Source organism: Embiotoca jacksoni, unplaced genomic scaffold (genome assembly GCF_022577435.1).
Source record: "Embiotoca jacksoni isolate LCO1_2020_lvr unplaced genomic scaffold, fEmbJac1.0.p SCAF_9, whole genome shotgun sequence".
Taxonomy (NCBI): Eukaryota; Metazoa; Chordata; class Actinopteri; family Embiotocidae; genus Embiotoca; species Embiotoca jacksoni.
Genome location: NW_027185447.1, coordinates 11877102 through 11900155, shown reverse-complemented (window position 1 = coordinate 11900155; position 23054 = coordinate 11877102). Strand labels below are relative to the sequence as shown.

The following is a 23054-nucleotide window of genomic DNA, read 5'->3' as shown; positions in this document are numbered from 1 at the left end:
TGATGACATTTCTTTGCCTGCCAGTCAGCAATGATTTGAATTTGCTTGTCATGTGTGCTAATGATAAAACAATTAGAAAACAGTGACAAACTAATCTGATGTCTCTGTTTTTTAAATAATCTGTAAAATAAGACTGATATATAACTAACAGCTTCTTAGTTATAAGAGGCCTTAAATCCAGAAACACAAAATAATCCCCTTATTACTGTCCTCTCACTGCTACCCTACTTGCCAAAGGAGAATTGTTCTATCAGTTTGGATAAAAAAAAAAAGATAGGAGATGCGGAGTGAGAGAATGATGATATAGAAAACAGAATCAGACGCTTAAAATGTGCACTGCAGAATATGAAAGCGACAGCCCTAAACTGCAAAATAATTCTAACAATTCATCTCCTGAACTTCCACAGCTGCGAGTGCCATGCCTATTCATAATTTCTTATAATGCCTAATAACACGGAACATAGGAAATGAAATCATAATCAGACATCTGTTATTATCATATGTATGTACATATATCACAAACAGTTTTGCCTTGACTTAAAAATCCTCTATTTTGTTGATCGGTCCTGTCTAAAACCTACCAGAATAGAGACGTTGCAAATAAAACCTCTTTAAAAGCTTTTTGGAGGTTTCAACCAGCTGGTTGTGGGAAGGGGGGGATGGGAACTGGTGGTGGACCAGCCCCAGTCTTTAAAGGCCTCTGGCTGTCTTGGGCCTATGGTTGTGGCCTTGTAATTGGTCCCTTGCAGGCGTTAGAAACAGAACTAAAGTGTCTTAGACTCCTCTGAAACTGCATTTACATGGAGGGTGGGCTGACACCGTAATAACTGTAATTTGGAGAGCGGAGGAAAGGGAGGGAAACCGGGTGGAAGGCAAAGTTTGTAGGGAAGGAAGAGCGAAAGAGTGAGACATAAAAAAAAAAAGACGACCAATGAGGTCGATGGGATGTGAGGAGGACAGAGACTAAACATCAAATGTGTGCACTGAGATAAAAAGCTAGATTGAATGTTGGTTAAATATTTCAAATGTGTTGGCTGTTGAACACAACAAAGTCAAATCATGATCTGATTGGGTTATGGTTGTCCTCAATGATTTTCTTAGGAGTCGTTTTCCTTAAATGTAATGTTTTCCATATGCGTGCGTTCACCTAGATTAAATCAGCGGTAACGTAATCAGCTCTTACATCTTCTATCTCAGAGCCTAATGAAGACCTGAACGTTTAATGTGACTGTAGCACCATGTGGTCTTTCAATTAGACCACAGACCTCCTGACCTTATCGCTCTCTAGAGAGGTGTGTTTTAGCATGACCTCGTATCTGAGGTGTGTGTGTGTGTGTGTGTGTGTGTGTGTGTGTGTATGTGTGCTGATGTATGCACGTGTGACAGTACACAGATGGTGTTTGAAAGATAAATGTGATGTGGAGTGTGTATCATTTTTCATCTCCCAGCGAGGGTATGGCCGGGGAATCCCCACAGACACTCTCAAAGTCTGTCAACCTTCTCGCTCTCTCTCATACAAGTCTACACACACACACACACACACACACACACACACACACACACACAGTAGGGGTCATTATTTATATTTGGTCTAAATATTCTGTTAACAAGGATATGGAACACCACACAGCATCATCAAAAATCTAAATTCAGGTATGGGATTGACATATTATTTTGAAATAGGTGGACAGATGTTCTTTTGAAACAGTCACATGGTCTGGAGAAGGGTTTTCCTGACGTGTTCCTCAAGGCAAGCAAATAATTGAATTCAGGACCTGAGGAGCAATGAATTTTATAATGGATTCCTTAATTTATTCTTATACACTATTGCTTTTTAGAGATGCCTTTCTGTTATTTAGAAAGCTTAAATGTTTACTGAAGCCAAATTAATTGCATTGAAGTAATGCAACATTTTTGGACTTTTTAGTTCTCAGTCATATTGCTCTACATATTGCAGAGGAATGCAAATATCTATTCAAATCAGTCATGAGAATTTGTGTTGTTTTGAGCTGTAAGTCACTGGACACACAGAATTAAAGCCTCACTTTTAAAACTGAGCATGAATGTAAAACAGCCTAAGCAGAGATATATATGTTTTTATTCATTATTATCCTCATGCAGGCCACTGTTGTCCCGCATAGTGCACTTTGGGGACCCCTCATTTAGTAAAGTACTCTAAAACCCCTCAGTGGCATTCACTTTTAGACCAGTAAAAGGCAGAGAAATCTTTAGTAATGAAGGTATAAAATCCGCTTTCCATTTATATATCTCATACTTTCCATCCCTTTAATGCCCCTGCACAGTCTCGTGAATAGCATTTCGATAAACCCAACTGCATCTACTCTTAGACAGTACATAATCCTCTTTGGCCAATCTAATCAGGGAGACATATGCCGAGTTGCCATTGGACAGTGATGAGTGGTTTAGTAGCTTTAGGAAGATGATCAGACATAAGAATGGCCGAGATTATGTCTGCGCTCATCACCAGGAGTGAGGCAGTAATCACTATTTATGGTTTAATGTCCTGGCCTACTCTACATTTGAACCTTTGACCTGTCAGGAGTTCTGTGGTCCAGTGCTGGACACAGCTGGAGTAATGTTGGAGTTAAGGGGTGAATTTGATGGGGAAGTTCGTAGTTTCAAATCTAGCCATGAGCGTACCTACTTAGCGGAAAGGCTCGCGTGCGAATAAACATGTTAAAAGTCGCACCAACAGACCGAGAAGCTCCTTATTCTGCCATTCGTCTCACACAATGAAGCGTCGCAGCCTGGCATGTCACGAAGATAGAGCTGCCACCTCTTCCCGTCTCCTCTTCTTCTTCTTTTCCATATCTCTCTCCTCAGGGTCATTTGCTTTTAATGTAGGAGGCACCCAGTAATGCACAGCTGCATTACAGAGGAGGAGATGAAGTGCACGAGTAGAGAATGGAGGGAGAAGGGTGAATGGAGGAATGGGTGAATGAGTGCACACTCAAGATCTTTCTTGACCTGTGGGGTGATTCCCAACCAAGGGAGGCAAGCTAAATCATTCATGTGTGTAACCTCTCTGTGTGGGACCACACACGCACTTGCACACAGGAATGGAGTCACAAAGACATCTAGCTGTCAAATTAATAACCAATGCAGGATCAAGTATGCTCACATGCCACATGCCACGAGCACATACTCTAGGTTTAGGAAGCATATTATCTATATATTTAACATTTTCACTCACATATTTATGTACATTTTACTTCAAAAACAGCAGTATTTTTCTACCGACAGAGGCACAAATAAATAAGTGAACACGCACTTATACACGCTGACGAATCATCGTGGCTGTATGCAACACCACGCTGTATCCAGGCAACCACTCTCTGCAGCACAGCATTGTGGGATACCCCTGGGAAGTGTGCTGAGAATGTAAACACTGTCGTCCGTGAGGGAGCGCCTACAAAGAGGGATATCTTTTTATAAGACACACAAACGCACAAATTTGTACTTCCCTCATACTACATGTTAAAATAATTCTCAGGATGGTAGTCGATGTTTTTCTGCTCTCAGCTGCTCCGCGATTCACCCAATGGTGGTGGTGGTGGTGGCGGGGGGAGGGAAGGGGGTGAGCGGAGATTTGGGTGTTTTTGCCCGATTAACATTTGTGCCTCCGGATTTGGAAGTGAGTATGACTGATGCTCTCAAACTGTTGTCATTGATAGCTGATTTGCCCCAATTCTTAAGCCAGTGACTCAAGCTGTGCATCATCAGCACACTCAGACCACCAAAGAGGTGTCACTGTGAAAAATCCCCCTCTCGTACTCACGCAAATAATTTGAACTTGGAGGCCGAACACAAGTATGTATGAATCAGATTGCTGTCTCAGTGTTTAGTGTGTAAACAGGACATCAATAGCCGTGTCATTGTGTTGGTGCGGTACCAGCGTGCATGTGAGACTGTGAGCCTTCCCTTGTGTACGAGTGTGTCACGGTCTGGTATTCTTCATTGTGTCCTGTGGACCCCAATGAGCTGGTGTGTTAGCGGACATACAAACGTCGCAGGAGTGGCGCGGCAGTGAGGCCGGATATCCCTTCTCTGTCTTACAGGCTTCCTTTGCTCCTCTGGCACACATACAGAGATCCTTCCTCACCCGTCTTCCTCTTCCTCCACCTCTCACTTTCCTTATTGACTTGTTTTCTGAATTTTAATTTCATAATCTTCCATTGTTTGTCCTTTTCCCTAACCGTTAGCATTTAGTCGGCTTCTGTCATGGTGTCGGCTCCATCCTGTTCTGATCTTTTTCTTCATCTTTTATTTTCAGTCACACTTATTCTTGTCATTTTCTTCTCACTTTTCCACCCCTTTCGCACTTGTCTCATCTTTAGAATTTTTTTTTTTGTACTTGCACACAAAACGGCAAAACAAAAGGAACCAAGAGGGAGTGGGTGACAACAGGGAGTGGGTGAAAGTGAGAGCGCATGCCATCTGCTTAGCTGAAAGGCAACTGTTCCTCTTAAAGTATAAGGCGCTGTGTTATACGGTTAGTTTCATCCAAATCCACAGTGCTTTCCTTTTCTTTCACAGTACTTTTCCTTTCAGAGCTGGAGATGTTGTGTAACCTTGTAAACATGCATATAATGCAGCACACAGTGTCTCTGAGTGTGTGTGCTCCTGGCTTCTTCACATGGCTCCTCTGTTGAAATAGTGGCGAATCTGTTCCAAACTGTTTAGAGATGCTAGGGCAAATATACTCATGCAAAGTACTGAGACACTCTGCCTCTTTCTGCCTCTCTCTCTCTCTCTCTCTCTCTCTCTCTCTCTCTCTCTCTCTCTCTCTCTCTCTCTCTTTCTCTCTTTCTATTTCATTCTGTGCTTTCAATCTACCCATTCATCCCAATATCTGATTTTACCTGTCTCTCTTACCTATCCTCATCTAAAGCTACTTAAAAGTGTCTTTATGTCTATGGAACTGTTTGCCTGTCATCATAGCAAGTTTCCCAATGTTTCAGCCACTGTGGTCAGCCCACAGACACATTCAAACACACACTCTCACGCGCACACACACACACACACACACACACACACACACACACACACACACACACACACACACACACACATATCTGTGACCTACTGAATATATGAGGCTGCTATGTGCTGACGTGTAGGCTAATACTGAGCACTGGCTCTCATCACACTCTGAAACTGCCAGCTTCTCTGATGTCAGGCCAGATTGCTCAGGTCAGTCAGACACGCTGCACAGACAGCGTGTGTGTGTGTGTGTGTGTGTGTGTGTGTGTGTGTGTGTGTGTGTGTGTGTGTGTGTGTGTGTGTGCGTGCACGTGTGTGTGTGTGTACAGTTTGAGTGAGACTAAGTAGAAATAGAGGGAGAGAATATACAGTATGTTTACATCAGCCATATATTAAAGTGATTAGACTGTGGAGCCAGAGAGACGAGTACGGGAACAAACAAGTGGCTGTGTGCTGCCAACACACACTGTGTGTATACGTGCTTTCAAGAGCATTGACGTGTCTTTGCCCCTCGCGCATCTGTGCGCCACACAGACCTGCCTTGTATGCAGCCTCTCACTTTTGACCAACCTTAATCCCTCATCAGGGAGATATAAGAGCTGACGTATTGCACCTATTAGCCTTAAATTACATCCCTCACCCCCCTCTGCTGGTCTGCTACCGGCCCCCAGAGCCCCTATAACTGTCACCACACAGCACTGGCTTCAGTGGGGCATAACCAGTTCAACATTGGCCCTTTATTAAAGCTAGCTACTTCTAATTAATAGCTTTGGCCTTTACACAATAAAACAGCCAGTGTGTGTCTATGTTTTTGTCTGTACTCCGCTCCTGTATTACACACACTCATTGAATGCCAGATGGATGTTATGTTGGGGGCGAGCATGCTGTGCATGCGCCTTATTACGTGTCGTTGTCATTTTTAGGTTCAGTTGGCGCCAGTTTGGGTACTGTTGAAAAGTGAGCCATTTTACCTCTCTAATATTAAAGAGTGGAATTTGAGCAAACAGGACTTTGCTTGTTTTACTGGTTCAGTGTCAACTGATTTATGCAAATGTAACTGAAAACAGCCTGCTTGTTTGAATAGTACTCGCAGTTTGGAGCTTGATAACATCATAGCTGCAGGCTCTGCTGCTTACATACAAGAGAGTAAAGCCCTCCAAAGGTTATACACCCAGACTGTAAACGCCACCTGCTACATGACCAGTATGCAGACAGGATGCATTAACACACAAAAGCAGATTGCACTGCAAACAGTTGTATTGATTGTTAATGGGTTATGATGGACTTAAAGTTAATGTTATGCCCTGTCATCATGATTACCTGTAATGGGAAGGAGACTTGGGTGCAGGAGACTTAATGTTTGCTTCCCGTTCCCAAAATCAAGTTCAGACAGTAAAACTGCATTTACTGTTACGGTGATGATGGGGGCTCCATAGCGCTACACCAGTCTGCACAGTTTTTTAACAACAAGTTTTCTGTTGTCATGACGACAGAGATTACATAGCGCTTTGTACCGCTGTTAGCTTGAATTTTCCAAACATAAGTCAGGACAGTTTTAAAAATGGTTGCGCACCTTTAAGGAAGTAATCATTTTAATGCACAACGTGGTTCCGGTCCTCATTTGAACCCAAACCATCATCTTTCCCATTATCATGACTTCATGTTTTTGTGCCTAATCCTAGCCAGGGCTTCAAGTTTAGAAAACACTCCTGTAGGTCGTATTTGATGGTAAGAATAATTGGCCGATATGGTAAAAAAAAAAAAAAATCAAATTATGACAGCATGCTATTTCTCTGTCTGTTTATTTCACTTTTATTATCAAATCTCCACCCAGCCGTGGGTGTGTCTGGAGGAATTAGAAGAATAGATTCTTTAACTATTTGTAGCGAACAATTGGTCAGACTGATGACAGTGAAACAATGAAATTATAAAGAGGCTTGAGGAAGATGAAGATATTTCTGTTCTTTGATTTAGATGGAATGTCCGGAGCAATGAAATGACGTAGCTGAACATGCCAGAGCTAACCGAGTGCCTGGACGAGAGCTTTGGCTTCTCGGGGCCTGTCTCATCAATGTGACACACTCGTAGATAAAGACCCATGCACACACACACACACATACACATGCGAGCGAAGATAGACACCGGCGTTCATTCACACATGCACACAACTGCTTGTTTCAAATCACGGAGGTATCATAATTGTTGTACTGAGGGATTGATTATGAATGTGATGAATTTATACCCTACAAACTTAATGGCCTGTGCAGCTGTGTTAAGTAGATGAGGGTTGGGTGAGGGCATACTGGAAGGAAAGGAAGGGAGGAAATGAGAAAAGAGCAATGGAAATGACCGGAGAGGTAATATGAGCCAGGTGGGGGTTATGTGATGATGATTTGAGGTCTGCTGGCTACTAATTGAGGCATATTTAGTGACTGGCCCGTCTTGTTCAGTATAACGGACTGGTAAATGTGTATTCCCCTCCTAAACGGATCCTGCAGTCATGGCTGTTTTTCAGATAATTTTAATCAGCTTAATCATGGGTGGGCCTCTGGTGATTAGGACACATAAGAAAATTTGAATGTGAATGGATGAATAGAGAAGCTAATGTGATTATGAATGATTGCGGGTGGGAGTGGAGGTCTTTATTTTGGCTGCATTATTTGGTAGCCAGGACAATTTGAGTCATACACAGCTGAGCTCAGTATACTGTAAATATACTTTCTTTTCTCCCTCTTTTTTTTCTTTGTTTGTTTCCTTCTTCTTTTCAGAGAGAAAAGAATAAGAACAAAAGGATTAACTGACGGAAAGTGGATGGGGAGAGTGAAACGTGAAGAGCGATTTACAGGGAAACCCTCTTGAAAAAAGACGTGATGAAAACGAGGGCTGTTATTGCAACACGGGAACGGGGAAGAGCTGAGTTAGAAGATGCTGGTAATTTATCGTCAAGCCCTTCTGCTTGCACTCGCTGGGTGTGCAGCATAACACAGCATCTGTGGTCTGAGAGAGCGCGCGCGAGAGAGAAGATCGGTCAGTGAATCAGCCAGTGGGATGACAGAGAGAGCGACATACAACAAGAACGAAGGAGGGAAGGAAAGAGCAGGAAGAAGGAGAGGGAGGGTGAATGAGCCAGCGGGGGTAGAGTGAGCAAACCAGTGAGTGAGGGAGAGGGAGGGGAGAAAGAGGAGGGGGATGTTGCTGCTGCTGCTGCTGCGACTGTTTCTCCTGTCAGTCGGCTGCTGCTTGCCTGGCGAATAGGAAGGAGTACAGAGCAAGAAAGAAGCAGAGGGGGACACGGAGAAAGAGGCTGGTCAAGGCTGTATTTTATTCTGGTAGCGCTGTTGTGGTGTAGGGAGCTGCAGACACGCTGTGAGGCAGTGGATATAGGCACTGGACACAGATCTGCAGATCCATGGATTATCAGCAGTGAGTAAGGCTGTCACTCTACTAACCCACTTGTCATTTTCAGGGGGGGAACCCACAGTCTCTCACTGCAGGGAGTCTGGCTCAGTCTTGACTCGGGGAGAAGAGAGGGAGAGCTAACCAGACAGTCTTTGTGTTTTTACACCTTTCTTCCTCCCCATTCTCCCTCCATTTCTTTCAGTCCGCTTGTGTGTATTTCAGAGTGTGTCACTGATGCTGTTGCTTCGCTCTCCGCAGGAGGGATGCTGGAGGCTAATGTGGCTAACATTAGCATGACGGCTAAGCCCAGAGAGCTGGACCTCAGGTCTGCAGCTGTCTCCTACCAGGATACTTCAGGCCAGGCCATGGCCTCTAGGAAGCCACCGGCCAAAGCCTCAGCTCTGCCCCAGGGACCGTCGCGGTCCTCTGGGTCAGAGCTCAAGGTCTACCGGCCCACCCCTGGATCTATCCCCGTTCCGGTCCCCAATCCGTCTGGGCTCCGCAAGCAGCGATCACTTAGCAACTTGTGTGTGCTCACTGATGCTGAGAAGAAGCTTCACCTGTACCAATCTCCCCGCTGGAATGATGATACCAGCCGGCCTGGCACAGGGACAAACAAAGTGGGCCAGACTAAAACGGGGCAAGCAGGTGGTGTGAAACCACCACTCTCACGGACACTTTCAAAGTCAGAACAGTCTCTATTCCAGGGGAAACCCAAGTCTTTTTGCTCCCCAGCTGTGACTTCAAACATTGGCAAGCCAAGTCGAATTCCTGCCCCTGGTAAACCACGGGGACCTTATGCTGAGGTTAAGCCCATCAGCAAGGCCTCTGAGGCGGGCCAGAGTTCAGACACAGATCCCGCTGACCACCCAACTAAAGCTAACTCCAATGGAGCTGGCAATACTGGAACTAATGGCAAGAAACCAGGGGAGAAGGGGAGATCCGGATCTGTGTCAACAGAAGAAAAGAAAGACAGGAAGGGGACAGAGGGAGAAGATGAAAAAGGCTTTCTGAAGGTGGATCCAGAGTTGGTGGTGACGGTACTGGGAGACTTGGAACAGCTGCTCTTCAGCCAAATGTTGGGTGAGTCTGCTTTTTCAATCCAGTTTGGTCTTCCGGATTGGCTGCCAACATGTTCAGTTATCGGTTCAGTGGACACTGAATAACATAAACAAACACTCAAGTCTGTGACTGTGCCACCTGAACACCTCTCCTCTCTTCTCCTCTCCTCTCCTCTCCTCTCCTCTCCTCTCCTCTCCTCTCCTCTCCTCTCCTCTCCTCTCCTCTCCACTCCACTCCACACCCAAATGTTTCCCTCCAGCTGTAGCACTAGTATCAACAGTGAATTTTAAATCAGTTCAGTCTCTATTGCTGCAGACCATGATGTCAGTGTGTTTCTTTAAGTGCTTTTCGCGACATAACAATGACAGCCTCGTTGTTGAGGTGGTAAAAAAAAAAAAAAAAAATCCCCTGTTTACATCACAGTAACAGTCACACATTTTTAGTTTATACATGTAGAAAAGATTTGCATGTATTTGCTAATAAATACGCGTGTGTTTGTGTACAAGCACTACAGAACAGCTGAAGTAAGCATTTCCAGAGGGCTGACATTGTTTTGTTGTTCATTCATTAGCCGGCGCTGTCTTGTTTTGTCCTAGTCTCATCTGACCCACTGCCACAGTGAGCCAAATTCACCCATCAGATAAATATCTTCTCTTATTATACATCCATCCCTCTCTTTCTGTCTGTACCTCAACAACCCTGCTGGCGGGGGGGGGGGCATATTCATTAAAAATTAAGAATATATAGCAATTCCAATAAGCATATGCTTTTTAGCAACTGCTGCATCACTGTATTCAATAGTTCGGAGTCTAAACTGCATGTTTCTGCATGTGTGCTGGCTCACACTAGAAATCACCCACTCGTTAATAAAGGCCGTGTGAGTGGGACTCGTGGGGAGTGTGTTTTCAGTCGGTAAATAAAACGGCTGCATATTGAGCCTGGCTCTGGTCACAGTGGGCCACATATTTAGCCTCGCACCACTCCCTCACCCCCTCCTCACCCCTTCCCTCCCTACTCCCCACTTGTTCCATTGATCTCCGGGCCACTGACAGATGGTCACTATCCACCCCAACCCCACCCCCGCCTCCTCCCCCCCCTGTTACCGGGGGCAACGTGTGGGAGGAGAGTGGGGAGTCTGAGTGGGTGGTGGCATCGGCAGGTAGCGTTATACCCTTCACTCAAACACATTTACACGTGCACAAGGAGCAAATGTGCTGGCACACATTGTATATCTGGAGTTTTAGTGACTGTGGGTGTATTGTAAGAATGATGACTGAATTTGTGACTAATAGGTCAAACCAGGGTTTGAATCCGCACCTATCATCCATTATTCACACACACACACACACACACACACACACACACACACACACACACACACACACACACACACACACACACACACACACAGAGAGAGAGAGTGTGAGAGTCTGTGTTTCTCTGTTGCTCATTCTCTTTCTATCCCTCTCTCTCAGTAGAAGCAGATAGCATCAGAGGGTGAGTGAGATGAGGAGAACAGTGCAGTAGGTCGTTATATCTCTCTTGATGCGAGGAAATCATTTGCTGCCCATTATCAAACCTCTCTATCTTTCTCCACTCTCTGCATTTCCTCTGTCTCTCTCTTTTCACCAGCTCGCATCCTGCTACAAAGCCCCAAATCACAGCATGGATGACCTTGCCCCTGTAGTCCTCTGTGTGTGTGTTTGTGTGTGTGTGTGTGTGTGTGTGGGGGGGGGGGGGTGTCTGTGTGTGACCTTGTTCCTTGTTGTGATGTTGCTGGCCACACCTATGCTAGGCAGGCAGGTAGGAAGGAGGGAGATGAGGATGGAAAAAACAGAGAGAGTAGAGGGAGGAACCTGGTAAGAATTGAGATTTATGGTAGACGAGTAAAAGGGCACGACTTCATTCATAGAGTGAGATAAATGAGAGAGAAACAGAGAAGGAGAGAGGCATTGGAGTAAAATAATGGTAATGGCCGATGACCTAAATATCTATCTTGCATCCCAAGTGACCACTGCCACAACCTGCCAGAGGTTTATCGCGGAAACCACTGCAGGTGTGTAGGATAGTTGTGTGTATATTCATGTGGATGTGTGCATGAATATGTGTGTGTTAGGGAGAGGTTAATTGTAATTTGCCCTGTAGCTTGCAGCTGCGGGCTCGTCTTTTATCGTATCTACTTCCCCATTTCCGATGGGACGCTCAGCTAATTGGTTTCTGCTCCGCATGCTCTGTCATAGCAAGATAGATTATGGATGTTCAATGGATCATGCCCAGCGATGCGCTCCTCCTCTTCCCATATGCAGTCCTACCTTCTCCTGCTCTGCTTCCTCAAGATACGAAAGTGATGTATCTCTGTACTGTACAGTATTATATCATGATACATCAACTTAAATCTGGCCACAGCCCGTTGCTATGGAAGCCGCATGTCCGCTGTTAGTTACAGGGAGTAAAATATGTGCCATTGCACGAGATGTACATGTCTTGTTGTGTGACATCGAGTAGCATGTACTGTGACACTGTCCTTTTTGAGATTAGCCTACAGTAATAGACAAAGATAATGAAGAATGCCATTGACCCAAGACCATCCGCTGTGCACTAAAAAGAGATAACTCCCCTCCTACACACACAGTCACTGACGAAAAGAAATAGAAAAAAAAAACAACAATCCTGGATATTTCAAGTTTAGGCCTACATGTTTATCTTGTGAGGTGATTTAGGATTAGTGTCTTTATCATCTGTTTTTCTGTAATCGGACATACATGTTTAACCACTGAGTGATGAAGAGCTTTACGTTAATTGGATTTTAGAGAATTACTTGACTTGTGTGTCCACTGGTCTTCTTGTCTCAGAAGTATTTCTCCCAAATGCAGCACGTATTATACGATATCTTGTTAGCGGCATAAGAACCATGGTCAGACACAGAAGTGAAGAATGATGAACTCTTATCTATAAAATTCCACAATAAAATGAGTCGACTCGAATGGCACTTTAATAAAGCATATACAGCACAGGCTGCAGGAGTAATCCGAAGCGCTGAACCTCAGATGTCTGCCACTAATGACACCTCCCTGTCCGATCCAGCACCCATAATGAGGTGTGTGTGTGAGAGGGTAAGCTCCCTAAAGCAGTGGCCTTTCCCAGCATGGGGCAGGCACAGTTTAGAGGGAATCAAGTCTAAGACACCGACCAAGCATCCGGATTAAACCTCGCATAAAGATAATGAGAAGATTCAACCCCCATTCCACTAATCACAGATCTATCACCCTGGAAAAGGCCAGCTATAAAGACTAAAATGAATTAAAGATTAAAGCCCTCAAGACATCTGTCTGGGTAGAGATTTGGGGGAATTTTACTTTATGAAGGATCAGATGGAGAATATAGATTTAGGTTAGAAGATTGGAGATGTTGTGTGGTTTTGGCCGAGCTGATTGTCACATGTACTGAGAGTGACCATGAAGACTCAGCAGAAGAGAACTGAATGCGACTAAGTGACCCATGGTTGCTCATTAATGTAGCCTTGCCTACCAGTGTTCTTGTTATTTCAGTTTGACATTGTCTTTTGTGCGTGTGGGCATATTTGTGTGGTTGATGGTTCCTCTTGTATCCTCATCAGCTGTCTGTAGAACAATAAACCCGACAGAGGGATCAACAAAGCCTGAAAAAGAAGACACACAGACAAAGACACACACACACACACACACACACACACACACACACACACACACACACACACACACACACACACACACACACACACACACACACGAGCCTTTTCAAGAGAAGTTCACAGCGCTGCAGGGAAAAAACGTCAAAGCACTGCAGCTCAGAGTCTAAAGCTCGCACTCGCACATTCAGCGTGTGCCACGCTCAGTCACTGATACACTCTCCTGTCCATAACTCTCCTGTATTCATCCTTTTTGGCCGTGACCGGGTATTTTTTCATTATCAGTTCCGCCATTGTGACCGCAGTGCTGAGTCTCTAATGCGATGCGGGTGCGGTCAGAGTGGCTGGTTCCACCCCGGGCTTTGCTAACTGAAGGATTCAGGGCAGACATCCTCCCGTCGAGGAGGCGGTAACAAGCCAAGTAAACACAAATGCCCAAGGAAAGTGAGGAATAAAGCATCCCTCCAAATCTCTCCCTCTCTCACTCTCTCTCTGTTCCTCTTCCTCTCTTATAACTCTGATGTGACTTGACGGGTAGCAGTGTTCTGTCACCACACAGACAGCAGAGAGGATATTTCTGGTACAAGTGTTTCAGGAGGAGGACAGAGGACATCTTTTTAGCGTGACAGGGATTTTGTCACCAGGAGTGTTCATAGATAAAAAAAAAAAAAAAAAACTGTTTGCACAAATGTATGATGAATGTATGATTTTGCATTTTTTTCTCCCTTTGCTGTGTGTTTTGTGTGTTTGCGTGTGTTCAAAATTGCTTTGTGGTCAGTCTCTAAGGACTTAATGCAGCATCCATTGCATTAGTGCTGTCTGCTTCCTGTCTTCCTCCTCCTAAATCATATTAGTACTCTATGTTTTTGTCTCATCAGCTCTTACACAACAACCCAGATACACACTCCCAATCACTTAAAAACAACAAAGTTATTATACTGTCTCGGTTATATCATTTCTAAGCTATTCTGTTGACAGTGGCAGGGCCGTATTTGTTATATTTGTAATGATGTTTGAAATATATAAGTGCTCCCTGATGAAATTGGAGTACTTACCCTCACCCTTAACTTACAATGACTGTCTCATGTGTTCCCCTTAAATTGCTGCAGGGTAAAACATTCAAGGGAGTGTTTTGCTTAGATTACATGAAGAAATAATATGATGCCTCCCACTAAAAATAAATCCTGTATATGTATATAACATTAGATTTAAGGGTCTTTAAGTCTGTCATTATGTTTTCTGTACTTGGTGATATGTAATATATACTTTCATATCTGAGTGCATTTGAGAGAAAGAGGGAGATGAAGACAGAGGGAGAGTTACGCAGGCCACCTTGTGATGAGGAATACTTTGTCCTCGTCTGTTTCTGTTCGTTTTGTGTTCCCCTGTTATGAAAGGTCTCTGACAAAAGGTCCCATTGTTATTGATGCTGATATCTGCATGTCAGAGTGGCTTTAAGGAAGCAGTATCAGTCACATGCTCACACATATATCTGGGTCTCATGACAGTGTTGTGATTAACTTACATAAGGAACAATGTTCATTTAGTGTCAGAAGCATAGGCTGAAGCTGAACCAAACAACGAAGAGCAAACTGAGACATTTCTTTGGCACACCTTGTATGGATTTATTCAAATATATATGTATTGAAGGTTTTAATCACAAATCAGTAGTCTTTGTTTGGCATTGGGATTTTTATCACTCAATAATGCTGAGATACAGCATATCAGAATTTGTATTTCACTTGCACTCTTACACATCCCAAAAACAACACAAGGAAGTTGAAAGGCTTGAATTGAAAACAGAATTTTGTAAAGTCTGAGCACGAACCAGCGGCTGTGCTGTAACTACAAAAGAAAATTGGGTGGGAGAGTGAAGAAAACGCTTGCAGACCCAGATGTTCTGTGAATAAGCATGCAGTTAAGAGTTGAGGAACAGTGGGTTTGGTTTTGGATTCATTAGATATGAGGTTACTGTTTCCCTATGCAACTTCCAAAAACAATATACAATATCTTGATGCAAATTATCAACACATATTGCAATATAAATTACACATACCATGATAGACTCATGTCGGCTAACATTGCAAAAAATAGTCAGCTGATCAGTCTCCATCTTTGGCTTTTCCAGAATTCTATTGACCAATCTGTAAATCAAGGAATCTATTAACAGATTAATCAATTAAATAAAAAAAACTATTGTTAAATTCAGCCCTAATGTCATCCAAAGTTACATACAGTACACATCGCATTGAATACTTAACTTGGCTCCACCACTCTGAACGGCGGGCCAATCAGCGACCAGTGGTGGATGCTAAACTGTGATGACAGTTGGCAGTTAATGCCAACTGGTTAAAGGCTGCGCCAATAGTTGTAAAGTTAACCTGAGGTTGACGTCCAATACGATTCAATAACTGAAAAGAAAATCCTCAATGGAGCGTGGCCAGAACCATATAGTCATGCAGTGAATTTGAGTCTGGTAATACCAGGCTATAAAATACTATCTATAGAGTCAGATTTCCAAAAGACAAGTGTTTCACACCTATCCAGTGGAAATTCTAACGTACTTGCTGTTATCAGTTTGCCTCTTTCACCCATCACCTCATTAACAGTGCAGGCTCTGCACACAGAGTGCAGACTGTCTGTTTGACATGTGAGAGTAGAGCTGCAGCTGTGCTGAAGCACATTGTAAAATACAGTTCCGCAGGAAACAACACTCTTAAACAAAAATACACCCAAACATTGCCACACATTCTGGTCTGCCTTGGCTCGTTGCTGGGTTTATTCAGTCTGTGTGTAAGTAAGTGGCTGTGCTTGAATGTGTGTGACACCATCTGTATTTAGATTTGTTCTGATTTAGATTCAAGCTGAAAGTTTCTGAGTGTACGCAGGAAGCACACAAGATGCTGCTGACAGTTCTGGATGTTTGACATTTTGAGATGACACACACACACACACACACACACACACACACACACACACACACACACACACACACACACACACACACACACACACACACACACCCGCCCATTAAACCGGTTGATTGTGATTCTCCTCCTGCTCATCTGCATACCATGTGTTATGTGTGTGCATGTGTGTTTTGGATTGTGCCTCCTTTCATCTCTTCACTCACAAAGCACCTCAGACACGTTTAATTTCATCCAGTGCAGCTCGGCACAGAGGAATATAAACATGCCCATCCCCCTTTGTGTTCTGTAGTCTAATCGGGAAGGCTAAAGGTGAGACGCTCTTTCAGTGTTACCTCCGTGAGGTCTTGACCTTATTTTCTGAGAAAGTAAATTTCGCTCAAGTCACTGAAAGCTTCTTCATCTTCCCCTCTAAGCGGATAGCGCAGTGACTTTTAAGCAGATAGGGCTGTGGTTAAGGAGATATGCCAAGTGTGTTTATGTGTAATGTTCATGTTTGGGTCAACAATTAGAGAGACAGGTTTTGGCAGTGCAAAGATCTGGGCTGAAAGGGTAGGAGACTAAAGTTTAAAAGTTTTAACGATGTACCAGTTGTTGCACATCGATGAAAATATTATATGGGAGTGGACGTGGACATGGACCCTTGTCGGACTGTGTTTCTGAGCCTGTCGTGTGTTGGCCATCCTCTCTGTCTCTCTTATGGAATCTACTTCTGCATAAGGATTTCCAATTTTAAATGGATTTCACAGTCGGTTGCTCAAACTACCACTGACTATCCCTCAATATCTTCTCACACATGTGCACTGACACACTAATCGTTCTGTCATGGGAAGACTGCTGCATCATTTATTGCATTTGACTGCTTAGATTTGCAATATTGTGCCCGAACTTGCTCATCAACCATTCATGCCACATATCAGATGTAATCTTCAAGGGCTCTAATATCCTGTTGCGACATCCCGGTGAAGCAGATGAACCTCAGTGCACGTGTGTGTGTGTGTGCTTGTATGTCTGTGTGAGCAAGTGTGTGGACGGACATTTAGGTGCTTTAGTGTGTTTGTCCGCCCTGTCCAGATGTGCAGGAACGGCTGTGTGTTGTAATGCTTCCTGTTTTGCAAACTGTCTTAAGGTCAGCTGTGATGCTCGGCTGCGTGGAGTCAGAGCAGAGGAAAAGAGAGAATACAGGAAATAACAGTATTCAACAAAATGATCCCATCAAACAAAATAATCAACCATTGCAGTAACCTATCAAGTTATTATTACATGTGCATATCTAGGCTATGCTCTACCTTTGTCCTTTCTTTTCATGTTTAAACCATAACCATAACACAAAGGTTTTACTAGCATCCTGTTTGTGTGATTCTCGTATGTCACTTGTCAGGAATGCTGTAATGATTATGTTAGACTCCTTTAAAGACGTACACACATTGCTGGAGGTACAGATATTTCATGCTGTAGTACTAGTGATGCTCAACCCCACCCATCTATCATGTGATGAGGGTACTGTAGCCCGAGGACGTTTATGGTGACACTAACATATGTGCACACACGTGGACGGGACAGGGACAGATGAACTCCGGAGGGAAGGAAGGAAAGAATAGAAACGGGGGCCATTACTCAAACCTTCCTTCATATTCCACAAAACTGAATCCCTCACTAGTGAAGACTTACGCACGCACGCACGCACACACGCATGCACGCACACACGCGCGCGCACGCACACGCGCGCACACACACACACACACACACACACACACACACACACACACACACGGTGCATGAACGTACACTCACAGTCACTACACAGAACCGCACTGTCAAAGGAAGACGTGATGTTACCGCGCAAACATAAATCCACACACACATACCCACAAAATGGCAGACTACTCCTGCAAGGACAGAGCCATTAGTGTATCTTTGGGGAGTTTGTTTGTTTCTAATGGAGCGAAGCGTCAAGTGAACCATGAGAAGAAACCAAGTGGACAGCAGTTTCTTTCTCTCAGCCATCAGATATCCACATCATGCAGCATTCTTACCACTTCCTTTTGTTTCATAGGATAAAGGCAGTAATATTTTTTATCTTTCTTACCGTCAAAAAGTGTCGTTAGAAGACCAAAAACCAGAAATGCATTTATTCCAACAATAGGCGTTCCCTGTATTTATAACTCAGCCTACTGCTGTTCTTCATTGTTGTCATAAAACTTTGAAAAACATAAACATGAGTCACACTGTTGCACAGAGTGTCAGTGTCCTTCATTTGGAACAAAGAGACCGTATTTCATTTTGAGTCAGTCCTACATATACTGCGCTGCCGCTAAAAATATAGACATAATGACTATTAGTCCGCGGCTGAAAATAGTCCCCAACAAAACCCATTTAAAGTCCAGACTGCAGTCTTGCTTTGTTGTTTTTAGGATTGCAACCAACAAGCTTCTTAACATTGCTGCCAATTCAAAGGCCAGCAATTCTTTTTTATGGGCTTCTGACGTGACCACACTCAACAAGGGACAAAAACGTAATATGTTGTATTGCCATCTGTACTCTTGTTGTTACCATACATATAACTTTTCTTTGGCCTCTTTAAAGTGTGTCTGTCTGTCTGTTTTTTTTAATTTTTTTTAATCTGTTTTGACTGAGACTAGGCTCCTATTAGGGTGCAGAGATTGCCGTGCCACTTGCATTACATACTGTACATGCACTTACAACAACACTCTCACTCTAACTTGCTGACTCTTATTTCAAGGGTCCGAGTAGGTGCCTCAGCTGGTTTCACAGCCTCTTCAGAGCTGGAGTGTGCTCATGAGTGTATCTAAAAGAGGCAGGTATCCCAACAGATACCCACATACACACTAACAGTTCTGCACACACACACACACACACACGCGCGCACACACACACTCAGTTTAAACCAGATCAGTGTAATTCATCTGCACCCCTGGGGAGCTGCCAGGACTGACAGGGATATTTGCATCCCTAATTCCCTCACCACCGCCTCCACTGCAACCCCCCTCTCCCCTCCACCCCCCACCATGCCAGCTGGGACCACCGGGGCCAGGGCAAAGGCGAGACAGGAAGTCTTTTAGAGACATGCACATACACACACACACGTATGCACACACACACACACACACACACACACACAGTGACACAGACCGTATCTAATCAATTTGACGCCAATGTTAAACAAAGCTCCCGTTTAGGGTAATTAAAATCGGCCAATTAAAGCCTGCATGTGTGCGCGTGCCCGAGTGTGTGTCAGACATTGTGTTTCCTGTATTAGGTGTTCTTTGTTCTTTATAAACCTTTGTATGACCACATTACCAAATTTGAACATTTTATGGCTGAAAAGTGGCTCTTCAGAGCTTGAATTTCCACAATGTGCACCAGCACCTTTATTACAAGCGCCTCCCACAGAACAAAGAAGTTCTATTTTTGTCATATTTTTTTTTTTTTGTTATTAAATATTCGCAGTGTGTCAATGTATTTAAGTGTGTGAGCTGCAGCGGATGCATCACAATGACTTCATCTCACCATTGAGCTGCCTGTCCCCAGGGCTGCCTAATAAATTGTCTATGTGGCCATTCTCTTTAGGAAAAATCAATCCAGCTCAATAAATCTGGTCTGGTGTGAGTGTTTCTCAGTGGGCCTGTGTGTGCACGCCCACCATGCACATACAGTGTGTTTGTGAAAACAGTGTTTAGTCTGCAGCTGTTGTTGAGATTGACACCTCTGACAGTTCATGATTTGCCCTCCTCGCCCATTAGAACTCCCCCCGCTTCACCTCCTCACTTGCCAGCTGGACTTATTCATAGGAGTGTGGGTTGTGAATAGTCTGTCTTTTTGTGTGAGTGTGTGGTAAGTTTCAACAGCTCGACCCTTTTTTACTGCAAAGTATTGTGACTATTTTTAATGCAAATTTTTTGACATATGGCAAAAGAAATCCTGTTGAAAATCAGCAACTGAGCCATGCATTATAAAAGATCTGGTGAGAATATAAGAATAGAAATGCATTTCCCAGATATCGTATCTTTGTTTGAAGACAGCAACTTTATAACATGGCCGTGGTCGTAAAAGCTCTCCATTTATATTTTAATCTGCCCCTGCCCCTCAGTTATTGTAAACCTTTTGCTGGGTTTATGTGGGAGTCAGCTGGCCAGCTCTAATGGCCTATTGAACTGAACCTCAGAGGTGAACAATCTGTCCCATATCTTACCAACATAACACTTTTATTACCATCCCTTCATCACACATAAATCCACAGCAGAGAGTTGGAGGAGTGAATGGTTGAAAGTCATATAATGCAATTTAGGTGTCCTGAATAAAAACGTGTTTATATATGTTTGTAGATTTTTTTTTGTTTCTCAAAATGTTATAGCTCTAAAGCCTATCTAAGTATTACCTAATAGACTTGAAAATTGTTTGATAGTAACAACAAAATTAGGATCAGTTTGAAACATTTTGAAATAAAACTGTCAATTGACGCCCAATTTTCCAAAGTGTAAATACTGAATGTCTGCATCATTATATCCAGGGTTTCAGACAAGTGTTGCGTAAACTCAAGTTTTTTGAGACGATTTAGGAAATCTTATTGTCTTTGATAGCATCCAATCATCCAACCCCCTGTGGCAGCAGTTTAGACACTCACACACACATACACACACGCACGCACACACATGCACACACACTCATATGTAACAGTAGTGCGTCTGGATGGCTCAGCATGTATCGACGTGGCCCAATCTGAGCAGATTACAGCATATTAGGAAGGGGTGAAACAAATGCCAATGTGTCCCCTGCTGGGTTTAAGAGAGAAAGGCTTTTGGCTTATTCTGCCACTGAGTAAGCACGGGGCAAAAGGGCACCAGGGCAGAGTGACTGCGGGTGGTTGGAGAGGAAGAAAATTGGGATCCATCTATGTCGGCAGATAAAGCAGACAGACAGGTGGTGTTGCTATGCACTGAATGAATTGTATTTGAGTGCGAGAGCTGTATGGGCTGAGAGGTCTCCTCCTGTTGTTTTGTCTGTCTGCATCATATTTAATTTATTTTGCTCCACTGCAATCTGGAAAAACAACTGTGCTTCATACTGCCACTGCACTGGCTTTTCTATTTTCATTATTTTGTTCCCCTGATGTAGTTTTATTTTTCAGGCTTTGTTGTGATGATGAGGTCTAATCCTAGATTTTGCCACCAGGTACAGGGATTGAATATTATGTTATTACCATTCAATGTAGTTGGTTTTAGCTGAGGAGACTCAAATGAACATTATTTCATAATTTATATTTGGTATGTATTTATTATCATGAAGCCCCTGTTCAATTGTACACAGATTTTATATGAAAATCTTTGAATATTTTATATTTTTTAATTTTATTTATTTGTTTGATCTTATTTCATTTTATTACAAAAAAAATAACCATTTCTATGTGTGTGTGTGTGTGTGTGTGTGTGTGTGTGTGTGTGTGTGTGTTTGCGTATGTTTGCACCCTTGCAGACCCAGAGTCTCAGAGGAAAAGGACCGTGCAAAATGTGCTGGACCTTCGACAGAATCTGGAGGAAACCATGACAAGCCTCAGAGGGGTGCAGCTCAACCACAGGTCAGAAACACACACACACACACACACACACACACACACACACACACACACACACACACACACACACACACACACACACACACACACAAACAAGGCTGCATTGATAAAGAACAAAAAGAAAACCTTGGAAATACAAAAAACACCAGCCAGGAGTAGCTGGTGGAAAAAAAGAGTGTCAGTTAAAATGGGCAGATTCTTGTTGACACTGCTAACAGTGTGGTGGATAACTGCCGGCTCTCAGATCAATATCAGAATTCCTGATAGACGTGCAGTGTTAGTTTGTTATTTTTTTGCCTGCTCGGCGCTTCGTTTGCATTGGTTAATACGGAACTGAAGCCGGATTAGCTCAAAGCTGACTTCAAAGCCGACCCTGCCAATGCACAGTCACGACTCACATTCATACGCACAACAAGACATGCGGTGGTGCTCTGATTAATTGTACGTGAGCTTGTGCGTGTGTCCTCTTCCTTCCTCTGCTTCCTGGTCTGGCTCTGGTCGTGTTCGGCGTGTCTTTAGATTTTGTCCTTGAGCGCTTTCCCTTCCGTCTGCCTGTCCCTGCGTCTCCTGCTATTTATCCTATCCGTGTCCCTCAGTGGGAGCGCCCTACACGAAGAGCAAATCAGCAGATGGTTCCCTGCTGGAATACGTTTCCTTTGCCATTCATACTTTTATCTTACTGTAATAACCTTGAATCACTCCCTGCTATCCCTGAAGACATATTTTGCTTGAAGGCCTACAGCCTGTCTGTGGAAGTTTAATGTGCAAACAAGATGTCATATATCCTGTGAAAATAACGTGTTTAAAAGGGTGAGATTTGCATGAATTTAACAAATGGATTGATGAGCTAGCAAGTTGTTCTGTCTGCACATATTTGTATTTACATTTTGTATGTACACTGTACATACATAACAGGCAGAAAGCCTGTGAAAATCCCTTTTAACAAGGTGGTAGCATCTTTTCTGTCAGCCTCCCTCTACTTCCTTTCTGCCTATTTTACGCTAGAAGTTTCTCGCTTCATTCAAAACTGTCTTTATTGGCTGTTTTTGTAAAGATGACTCCGTATTCTGCAGACAAGACACATTTTTATGTAGCAGGCAAATGCATGTGCTGTCAGTTTGCGAGCGAGTAACTTTTAATATGCTAATTCTCATCATCGGGCTCTGAGTAGTGATGTGCTGCGCTGCTTTGGCACAGGGAATACATGTGACTGTGGTGCTCATATTTGTAAGCTCACAAATGTGGAACGGCATGAAGTGACAGTGCTACACAGTTTTAAGATTAACGTGGAGCGCAGAGGAACATAAAGGCATGTTTGCTGACGGAAAAATAACATTAAAACGAAGCGTACACACACTTGCATGTGTACAAATATACAAAGGCACACACATACACATCCCAA

The 23054-nt window shown here is 43.5% G+C and overlaps 1 protein-coding gene across 4 annotated transcripts in view; it reads left to right on the top strand.

The window, feature by feature from the left end:
• Positions 1-23054, top strand: part of nav1a (neuron navigator 1a) — a 75293-nt gene that overhangs the window by 3624 nt on the left and 48615 nt on the right. For all 4 annotated transcript variants that reach the window (XM_069141638.1, XM_069141637.1, XM_069141636.1 and 1 more), the window contains exons 3-4: positions 8662-9486; positions 21553-21655. In XM_069141638.1, coding sequence (XP_068997739.1) covers positions 8662-9486; positions 21553-21655 — 928 coding nt within the window. The remainder of the gene's footprint in view (positions 1-8661; positions 9487-21552; positions 21656-23054) is intronic.